The sequence below is a fragment of the Cyprinodon variegatus genome, unplaced genomic scaffold, assembly GCF_000732505.1.
Source record: "Cyprinodon variegatus isolate N-32 unplaced genomic scaffold, C_variegatus-1.0 Scaffold500, whole genome shotgun sequence".
Taxonomy (NCBI): Eukaryota; Metazoa; Chordata; class Actinopteri; order Cyprinodontiformes; family Cyprinodontidae; genus Cyprinodon; species Cyprinodon variegatus.
The window spans coordinates 300,414-311,422 of record NW_015150953.1 but is presented as its reverse complement, the minus strand read 5'-3'; the positions used below and the strand labels follow the sequence as shown (position 1 = coordinate 311,422).

The following is an 11,009-nucleotide window of genomic DNA, read 5'->3' as shown; positions in this document are numbered from 1 at the left end:
AAAAATCCCATGTTTGTTGGTTATTCCTTACGCACTGGTTCGCCTTAGTGTTATTAAATAAATGCAAAATGTTTTTAAAATTGATCAACACGTTGGCCCTTTTTCATTTAGAAACAGCTCTTCAAACTGGGAAAAATAAGAAAACAAGCCATTCAAGCATTTATTGCCAGTCTCCAAATGTTGGAAAGTATTTACCGTATTTACGAATGAAAAGAAGTAAAAACTGGAAGCTATGAGGAATAAAGTTTATTTTCCCACCACAACAGTAAGGATGACAGAAAATAAAATGTAATTTAAGCTCATGGTTATTGAGCCAAGATGATCTTACTGCAAAAAAGGGTAAAATATATAAGTTCAAAGGGTTTTAATGATCTTTATTAAGGGTGCCAATAGTTTTAAAGGAGGTTGTACAAAGTAAAAGTAGCTTTATTTCATTTCCAGATGGGCCAACATTTCGGTCAGTGCTGCAGAAATCTGGCCTGCAGGCTGATGTGTTCACTTAGACAGTCGGTGAGGATCCTCTAACAGATGCGATTTTCTTTCGTACTCCGAGGGAAAGACGGACGACTTCGCACAGTCTGCACGTTCTCCTTTGAGTCCAGCCAGGAGAAGGTTTGAGTGAACCGCTCGGCCAACAGAGCCTCGACCGCTTCATCATTTCCTGCTTCATTTCACATCCTGAGTTCATTCACTGAGTCCTCTGCTCTTCAGGGGACGCCAAATAGTCTGGAAGATCATCCTTCTTCTCCGGCGGCGGCGGCGCTGCTGATGATGGTGAAGCAGTCTTGGCCAGTGTGCTGTAAATGGTCATGGCCTGAATACGACAGAACAAACACTTTTGGTTACCACTGGTGTTACAGCGACGGGCGATGCTGCAGGCGGCGGCTGATACGAACCTGTGTGACCATTCCTGAGATGTCACCGGTGTTCGAGGGCAGAAGGACGGTGTTGGTCTGCTTTGCCAGGTTGGAGAATGCAGAGACGTACTGTTCAGCCACACTAAGGGACGCTGCTGCGTTTCCATTCTGTTTATATAGGCAGATAAAAACACAAATAACAATTTTATTCTCATTATAAATGTGCAGCAAACTTTTTATTTCATTCTTTTATTTAACCAGGATAATCCTGTTATCTGTTTTTAAGGGAGTCCTATTTTTACTTAGCTTTTTACTAGCTTAGTGTCAGACTAATTCAAATATGAACTGAAAGGTGCACTTATCAATGTTTCTCCACTAGAGGTCGCCTAAAACCTCATTACATATAAGCGCCTCTCAGTGTTTCTACCCACTGCCTTTCCAATAGTTACATTACAATGATCAATTTAAAAACATTTAAACCGTGTTTTCAGTTTTAATGTTTCATTTAGATTACAAAAATAAATTGTAATAAAAATAATCCTATTTATGATGTTTTAAAAAATAAGACCTACAAAAGACTGATTTAAGACATTTTAATACCAATTAAGGCCTTAGTTTTATTTTGAACAATTCAATGCCTTTTAAGACTTTTTAAGGAACCCTGTAAATGCCGATCGTTCCAGAGTTTAAACTGATTTTTCGGCCAGTGGGAAATGGGTATGTATAAATCCGCCGCTCTCATTGAGGAAACCACTTTCAGTCTGAATGCACCTTTAGAGCTGAAAATGGTTTCTCTATACTGTATTTCTCAGAATCATGTCAGAAAAAACAAACAAAAAAAACACAAAAGAAATGTGTGGCTATCACGTTTAAATGAAGTTCTAACTTTGAGAATGTAGATAACAATAAAAAGGTCCACAGAGAGAAACGGAGCCCACTCACGTTCTCAGCCAGAGCAGCAGACAGCAGACGGATGGCCTTAGCTTTGGCCTCAGCTTTGGCTAAGACTGCTTGAGCTTCACCTGAAGGAAAAACAAAAAACCCATTTACAGACGTACCAATATTTCCTTCAACCACTAAAAACCTCAGAACCAGGGAGGAAGCACACGTACCAGCTGCTTGGTTGATCTGCTCCGCCTTTTCTCCCTCTGACGCCAGAATCTGAGCCTGTTTCCGACCTTCGGCCACATTGATGGCGGCCTCTCTCATCCCTTCTGACTCCAGGACTGTGGCTCTCTTTTTACGCTCAGCTTCCACCTTAAACACGCAAATAACACAAGTTACTGCTGTTTTAGTAGATTATTATAAAGATAAACCAGATTTAGGTTCTTTTTCAGACCTAAGTTTTCATCCCCTCAGCTTGAATCTAAGAATAATTTGGGACTTTAACGTTAATTTTCCTTTCCAGCAGAGTAGAAACAAGACATCATTCTGTTGATTTATTTTTGAGGTTTTTGCAGCACTAGTGGCTCGTTATTGGAACAGGGTTCATACAGGAATGAGAAACTCCAATTTAATGCTTTTTAATGCTCTTAGAAATCATTTTAATGCAGTCAACAAGTACCCATGCCTCTCATATATACACAGCAAAACCCTTCGTCATCTTTACCATCGACAGGCTGCAGCCATATCTTAAATTCCTTAATTTCCAGCCACTTTTGTTGAAATTAGCATTTTCCCATTCTTTAGCTTTTTCTCCGCCTCCAGCTTCTTTTCCAAACATACGGACGGCTTTACGATCAACCGGAAGCAGTTTCGTGCAAATATATATCGCAATATTTCTGACCAAATTGTTTTTGTAAACTTCTTTTTTTAAATATAGCGTTTTAAATGCCACAATAATCACATTAAATGAATTATAATGCCAATTAAAAGAACTGTAAATATACAGTCATGTTTATAGTACTATTTTTTATGTATTTATTACGGTTTTAAAGGCTTCAAATGAAATTGTCTAGAGCTGTTTTAAATGAAATGTCTTTTTGTTTAGACTCGTGTATACAAAATGACAAAATAAATCTAATTCCAAGTCTAAATTCTAGGGATGCACGATATTGGGATTTTGGCCGATATTTAAAACTCATGTAGCCGATAACCGATACCGATGTTAAAGTTGGACAAAAATAAGTAGTCATTGAAAATAGCAGTTTTGTTATCCATTTCTGACACTTTGAAAAATAATATACTCAAATATATTTTCATATGCTGATATCAAATAGATTTTTAAAACGCGGTATCGATCTATTTTACTTTCAAAATCTCGTGAAATTTCATCGTTCTGTTACAAACTCTCGTGATATTTTGCAAATTCTTGTGAGATTTTGTTAGTAAAATAGATCGATACCGCGTCAATATATCAACATATAAAAATATGGCAACATTTCGTGAATTTTCGGGGGATTTCGTAGCATAACGATGACATATAGCAATATTTCATTAGTAAGAGATTGATATGGTGTTTTTAAATGGCAATATATCAGCATATGAAGATATTGGGATATTTTAATGTATCAATATTTTTTCCCTCGTCTTTAGAAGTTTTTAAGTCTGTAAAAAAGAAGTTTTTGAGGAAGAAGAAGTTTTTTTTTCTTTTTTTTTCTAGACTTTAGAAACTCAGAAGCTGATCAAATATCGGGTTAAATATCGGTGGGGTGGCCGATGTCCGATATTCAGTTTTAAGGCCGATACCGATAGGGGGCCCATTATATCGTGCATCCCTACTAAATTCAGGCCTTAATTTAAAAAAAATTATAATTAAATGACTTTTAATGACCCGCAAATACGCTGTGGAAAGTAGGCTGACAGGAAAGGGGTATAAGACGGGGGGAGAGACATGCGGCAAAGGAGCACAGGCCGGATTCTAATCCGGGTTAGCCGCATCCAGAACTAGGGCCTCTGTATGTGGGCCATGCAGAGAGTTTTAGAATCAAAACATTCAGCCTCTAAGATCAGCGAGGCCGTATGTAAATATGTGAGCCTGTATGTTAAATTCTGATGTGAAAAAAACCCCCAAATCAATCCAAACTTGTGCAACTTATTCTTGTTATTAACATGATTGTTGAAGTAAAGTGACTAAAATGTATAAATAATGGATTTAAGCCCAGAATGATATTTTTTTGCAAACCCTACCTGCATCTGCATGGATTCTTTGACCCGAGGCGGGACGTGTATGTCTTTGATTTCATATCGCAGGCAGCGGATCCCCCACTCATCCGAGGCCTGGTTGATGGAGTGGACGATGTTGGAGTTCAGGGACTCCCTTTCCTTTGGATCAAACAGACGCATGAAGAAAAATCTTCACATAGAAACAGAGAGGCACGAACCACAGGAGCTTTTTCATCTGTACCCGGAAAACCTTGTCCAGAGTGAGTTTGCCCAACTCAGAACGCATGGTGGTCTGGGCCAACTGTGTGACTGCGTACTCCGGATCCTCCACTCCGTAGCTGGCCTGAAGAAAGGGAGAAGAGAAGCTTTAAAAGCACTGCTGAATGAGAAATCTAATTAAAAAAGGTCTTTAATAGTCAGCTACCATACCTTAAAAGGGTCTAGAATCCTTAAGTAGAGCACCCCATCAATCTGGAGCGTCACATTATCTGGGAAAATCAAAGATTCAAACATAATTAGATGAATTTATATCAAAATCTAATTGGGCCACTTAAGGAAGAGACAGAAATCCTCGGAGAAAAAGACTGGTGCCTTTAAAACGTACAGGTTCCTCACCTAGAGATACAGCCGACTGCTCTGGGACGTCAATCACAATCTCCTTCAGGCTCTGAACGTAGCGAACTCTGTCCAGAAGCGGGATGAGGAAGTTTAAACCCTGAAGGTGCAAAAAAAAAAAAAAAAAAGAGGAGTTTGCTTGGTTCCAGTGTTCAGAGCCTCTAAGATCCAACAGCCCACCAGGGTTGGAGGCGTGGCTATATGGTCAGGACTTTCTACACAGAGACAACAGTGAGTAAAACTCAGCATCTGTCACATTTTTCCTTCAGAAAAATGTGACAGATTCAACCTTCCAGGGTTCTTCATCCTCTGAGTTCATTTTAAAGCACCAGATATGAAGTTCACCATGAATGTTTGACTGACAGAGTGAAGGAAAGATGGAGGATCAAAAACAAGAGCATGAAGGGAAAAGTAGAAGACAAAGAACAGAAGGAAGACAAAGGATCCTTCCTTCTAAGCCTCACACTCACAGAACTTAAGGACTTAAGGTAAGGAGGGAAGAATATTCTCAGAGGAGGAAAGGAAGGAAACCAAGAAGAAAGGAGGGACACAAAATGAAATTGGAAAAAGAAGGACATTAGGAATGGAGAGAAGGAAGGAAGAACTAGAAGAACACAGGGAAGGATGAAAGGACATGAGGAAGGAAAAAAACTAGACAACAAAGAGGCGGTAAGAAGCAACAGGTGAAAAAGTAGGGAAGAGGGACAAAGATTAGGAAGGGAGAGGATGGATAAGTGAGTGGAAGGACACAAAGAAGGAAGAGAGGTAGGACAATATGTGAGAATGTCAGATGTAGGAAGGAAGGAGGTAAGGAGGAGACAGCTGAAGTAGGAAAGGATGGATGGAATGGAAAAAGGAAGCAACGAATTTCAGAAGGAAGGACACAAAAAGGACAAACGTCAGGAGAAAAGGAAAGAGAGCAAGTATGAAGGAAGATTAGGAGGACAAGGAAGAAAGGAGGTGAGGAACGAGAGATTAGGAAAAGAAGGAAAGAGGAACAACATTTAGAGAAAGAGGGAGGATAATCTGGAAGTTTAAACATTTGTCCGTCCTAAAAAAAAAACGACTCCAGACTTTTCCGGTCTGCATCGGAGCCGTTTACAGATTCTAATCTCCATGTTTAGATGTGAGCATAGAGGAAGTGTTGAATCGGCGGATCGTACGGGCTCTAAGATCCGGTGGTAGCGACCCATCCTCTCCACCACCCAGGCTTCCTGCTGGGGCACAAACAGAACCACCGTGTTCATGGGCAGACTGGAGGCCCAGCGCTGCTGAGCCGGCGTGACCCAGAGCCTCGGCGCCGACCGCTGAGTTTGCTGCAGAAAAACACAAATAAAACCCGAATTATCATCAAAGGTGGGATCGTTCACAGAAGTTTATCACAGCAGATAACGGTTACTTTAATCCCAATCTGGATTATTGTGCTCAGTGCTGCTCAGATCAGTCAAACTGACCTTTTTTTTTGGTAAATGTTAGAATATTATTGCATTTCCTTTCATTTTTGCTTAATCTCCCCGTTCATCATCTAGTCTGGCCTGTCTCTGGTTGTTACTCTTCTTTGCCGGCCGGTTGCCATGGCGCTGGCTCCATTAACCACTAGCTGTCCTCTTTTTCCTACCCACACATGGCCATTTCTTCCCTTCCTGATCTCATTTCACATTTTAGAGCCTTTAAAAAAAAGAAACATGAATCATAACCATGTAGGTCAGCACAGTGTATCAATTCTTTCAGGTTTAAAGTTCAGTTTTTTTCTTTTATTGTAACGATAATAATGAAAGCTTATTTACTAAAAACTACAATTTAAACCCTTTTACATTCCTATCTTTACTGAATCGATGGACTTTTATGAATATATGACAGTTTTACTTCTTATCAAAACAACGATGGTAGATATTATGCACTTAAGTTGTTTAACTAGATAAAGGAAACACATTTATTTTTCATCCATGCTGACGTCTGTTTCACTTATGAATACCAACTCATAATATAATATATTTAGGAATTAATACACAAATATTTTTATTTTGGATTCATACATTTAAGCTGCTTTGAAGGATAAAGTCACATCAGAGAAATAATTTTTACAATCAAACAAACACTCGATTCATTAATGTCCATCCTAACAAATAAAAAAAGAAATGTTACAACTATTTAATGATATTATCTTTATTTGGGTCTAATCTAATCAACTGGCATGATAAGCTTGAAATATTTTGCACTTTTAAGGTTTTGTTAAACATTGTCAGACAGACACGTAGTTTTAAATTAACTAGTGATGCATGATATTATCAACCCAATTAGCTTTAACAAAAAATATGTGGAGGGACGCGACTTTGGCTCTTCACAACCACTATTGAGCATTTTTCCTTTGGATAAACTTTACATGCACAATTGCACTCTCACAAATACCTACAGGTGCTTGGTTCCAGGTACTTAGAGATTCACTTCCATACAGAAAGCCCATATTCTTATCTTCACCTACCACAGAATACATGTCAGATTAAATAATACTACTTATACTTCAGCGACAGTATCAAGGTGTTACTTTATTGTATCTCTTATACTATATCCGTTGGTTGAGCTGTTCTTTTTCCATCTCTTTGCAGGTGATGAAGCAGACTGAAGATGTTTTATCGTTATCTCCGTTTTATCTCCTCTTTCTTTCATCTTTTCTCCCTTTTTTTCTGCTTTTTCTTTCCTGTTTTACCAACATTGCAGTGTCCATACAATCTGTAAAACTCCCTGCATAATCATAATAAAGCTATTTATATGCATAAATAAAGCAGAACACTATGGCGATAGCCATACTGCTCCACTTGTGAATCCTTTGGGCTCTTTTTGGCATCAAGACAATTATTCTTATTGCCAAATTGCCAGACAGGACACTGTTAAGAAAATAAATGAATAAAGAAGGGAAACCAAAACCAAGTCGTACCGTCTGAAAGGTTGACCTAATAAAACACAATGTATGCTATGTACATGAGGTGACATGTAACCTTTAAAATTTAAGAAAAAATAGGAAATATGAATTATGTTACTGCAACCAAACTCTAAACTCTTATTTCAACACAGAGTATGTAAATCCTTCAGTGACAGACTGCTGCACCTTAAATGCACCAGGGAGCATTATCACAGATCCTTCCTCCCAGCAGCTGGAAGACTTTATAACCATCACTGTTACCAACAACCTCAATAAATAGTTACATTCATGCTGGTTTTTGCACAGTTTCTGTTTTAGTCAGTTAAATAACATGCTGCTGTCATTTTGCACATCTCTGATGTTGCTGCTTTCTTCAAATATACATTAATGTAAAAATGTCCATAGCTGGATATTGGTCATTTATTCACCAGGTGCATAGTTTTATATTGTTAAAACACTTTATAGTACAGTGTTTTATTTGTTTTTTTTTACTCTTTACTATTATGTTATTCTTATACACTTTTCTAAGGTCCACATTTGTGTGAGATTTTTTTTCAATAATCTTTTTATTGCTTTAAACATCAGAATAAAGGGAGTTTCTATTCTATTATATAAATATCTGGTCTAACTCGTTGTTAAAGGAAGCTCCTGCATGAAGCTTTAGAAAGTTAGCGTCTCATAACTATCTGGTTATAAAAAAGTATTACGAAATTGTCAAAGAATAAAGGGAATCACTACCACAAGTTTACTTAGTTAAAAGTCTCCTTAGTGGTCTGGTAATAAAAGTAAATCAATCAAAAATAATAATAATAAATGTTGTATTGGATTTTAAAGCCGAACGTAAAAGAAGACATTAAAAATAACCAAACAAAAAAAAAATATATAAATTTTTGTATCTATTGGAGGTAGAGGGACATTTGATGTAATTTTAACTGACGTCTACGCGCTGAATGACGTTTGGTCGCCGCGGCTAAAAGGAGATAAAAGCGTCACTAACCTGTAAAATGGCTCCGCTTCTCCGACACAGAGTTCGTAACATTATAGTTTCTTTATAGATTTCACTGCGCAGTTAATTAGAGCTCAGTAAACCGGGCAAAATACGGATTCCTGGCTCATGTGAGTGACCCCGCTCTGAAAGGAAATGAACGTTACATCAGTGGTGCAGCCCCGACAGGCTCCGCCTGCGCCGGAAACATGGGCTGAACGAGAAAGGTTCCGCATTTTGTATGTTCAGATTCGATTTCAGCTTTAAAGGGGAATTCCGTTTTTTTTTTACATTGGGCCCTTGATTTTACATTATTCCATCATGTTCTACTCACCCATATGAGTTTTGTGTCATTTGTAGCTGTTCTGAAGATATTCCATTAGGTTATATCCAGGTAACGTCTTCCTATGGGCAATGACTCGAAGGCACAAACTAAACTATTCATAATTTATTCTTTATGGTACGCCAGCATTCATAACATGTAGGCGAATCATTGTCCCCCAGACATCCGCAGTTATATTTCTAGTATTTATATCTTTTAAAAACGAAGCGCCGCGTGGATGACGTAAAAAAAAAACGGCGTTCCCCTTTAACCAGTATACAAAATGATTTTTCCGAAAGTAGATCAGACATGTTAATTTAAATACAGCAAGTTTTGTATCAAGTTCAAATGATGAGTATTAGTGTTATATTTATTTGGGTGGCAGGACATATAGGGATTAAAGGAAATGAAATTGCAGATAAGATTGCTAAGGAAGCATCAAAAATTAAAGCCATTGGTATGATAATTAACTTAAGTCAGACAGAAATTAAAAGTATCATTAAACAAAGGATGAAGGAAAGGTTGCAAAAACAATGGATGAGGAGAGCAGAAGGAAGCAGAAGAGCAAAAACAGTTATTTCAAGACTTAGATTTGGACATACAGGATTAAATAATAGACTATGCAAAATAGGGAATCATTTGTCAGAAAAATATGAATGTTGTGGACAAGACAAAACAGTAGAACATGTAGTGATTTATTGTAAGAAGTATGAAGAAGAAAAGAATTTGGTCAGAGACCTAAATAAGGAGAAAGTTACATTTAATTTGATAGATATTCAGCTGAAAAAGTCAAAACATGTTATCAATATTTTTTTAAATATTTAATAATAACAGAAATAATTAGTAGGATTTCGTATTTGTAAAGTAATATTATAGATATAGATAAATAAATATAAGTATCTTTATGAATAGGGCCATTCTGATCTACACTCCTCACCAGTTGGTGGCGGTAATGCACCGAAAAGTTGTTTGCCAACCGCTATTAAACACAACAAGACAAGGGTTCCGCATTTAAAAAAGGATTGCTTTTATTAAGAGAAAGCGCATTTCAGAATTCATATTTTTTATTTTTTATTCTTTATATAAAATATTATGCAACAAAACATGTTTTACTTCATAATAAAACACGTCTGCCTTTATTGGTACATCTGGCTGTAGACCCTTACATTATTATAAAACTTTATTCCAAGAAAACTTGTCCATGTCCTGAATGTCAGCAGAGGCGTAGCCAGAAAATATTAATAAGGGTGGCCAGGCAGTAACCAATGTAGAGTGATGGGTGGTCGAAAGTGGATCAGCACCAGAACCTCAGGGTCAAGCTACACTCTTCCAACAGGAAAATGAACAAGCACAACATCCATATTTTCTAAATGAAGACAAACTGTAATTTCCTACAGCCTTTGTAACAAATAGACGCATATATTTCAACATCCGTGCTTTCTAGATAAATTGTATAACGAATCAAATTCTGTCAGGTTTGAGTTCTGGGGCGAAAATCTTTTCCATTGTCATTATTTACCTACTTTTATCAATAATCACTCTGCATAAAATTTATGTTTACAACTGCTAATATCTACAAAAATTGATTATTTAATAAGTTTTTATTGAAATAAGTTATTTATTAATGATTTCACAGAAGACTCCTAGATGACTTGCAGAGACACATACTTTTCTCTTTACTCCATATAACCAAGTCTAGTTCTGAAAAGAGCATGAATTCTGTAGTTATCATCTTTAATGTTAGTATATTGTTGTGCATAAATAACCACAGTGTTTTTGTTGTCAAGTAATTGTTAATATAATAAAAATTTAAATGTTTTGAATATTCCACTTGAGAGTATTTCTGCTGCCACGGTCTGTATTATAGGGAAAAAATGGTAGGCGTGGCCACAGGGGTGGACAATGATTGGCTAAGGGTGGCCATGGCCACCCCTGGCCCCCCATCTAGCTCCGGCCCTGAAAGTCAGCAAATAAAACAACTTCCAAATAAGCAGCTTCCTATCTAATTAAAGTTACTATGATGGTGCCTTTTATGAGACATACATGCAGCCTGTTCCAGTGTTCTCGGAAGCCAAAATTAAACCTAGGAGATGAAAGTTTGAATTTATTCAGATCAGTAATTTTAATTACTTCTGTTACATGACTCCATAGAGTGACTATAGGACGAGTTTAATATAACACATTTTCATGCAATATCATGGATTA

At 37.3% G+C, this 11,009-nt stretch overlaps 1 protein-coding gene across 1 annotated transcript; it reads right to left on the bottom strand.

The window, feature by feature from the left end:
• Positions 1-237: 237 nt before the first annotated feature.
• On the bottom strand, positions 238-8,687 carry stoml2 (stomatin like 2). The gene is made up of 10 exons (XM_015390450.1): positions 8,495-8,687; positions 5,741-5,893; positions 4,578-4,677; positions 4,392-4,450; positions 4,204-4,305; positions 3,987-4,121; positions 1,970-2,114; positions 1,800-1,879; positions 897-1,025; positions 238-814 (listed from the first exon to the last, which is right to left on the bottom strand). Exons 1-10 carry the CDS (start codon positions 8,534-8,536, stop codon positions 689-691), a joined length of 1,071 nt encoding a protein of 356 aa, XP_015245936.1. The 5' UTR covers positions 8,537-8,687; the 3' UTR covers positions 238-688.
• Positions 8,688-11,009: the final 2,322 nt, after the last annotated feature.

Bases quoted from the DNA above. Each gene is read 5' to 3' on its own strand.
- stoml2 (XM_015390450.1), bottom strand. From the start codon at position 8,536: ATGTTACGAACTCTGTGTCGGAGAAGCGGAGCCATTTTACAG. The intron at 4,306-4,391 runs GTATGGTAGCTG...CCCTTTCTTCAG, and splicing joins GGATTCTAGACCCTTTTAAG to GCCAGCTACGGAGTGGAGGA. The intron at 815-896 runs GTTCGTATCAGC...TGTCGTATTCAG, and splicing joins TCTCAGGAATGGTCACACAG to GCCATGACCATTTACAGCAC.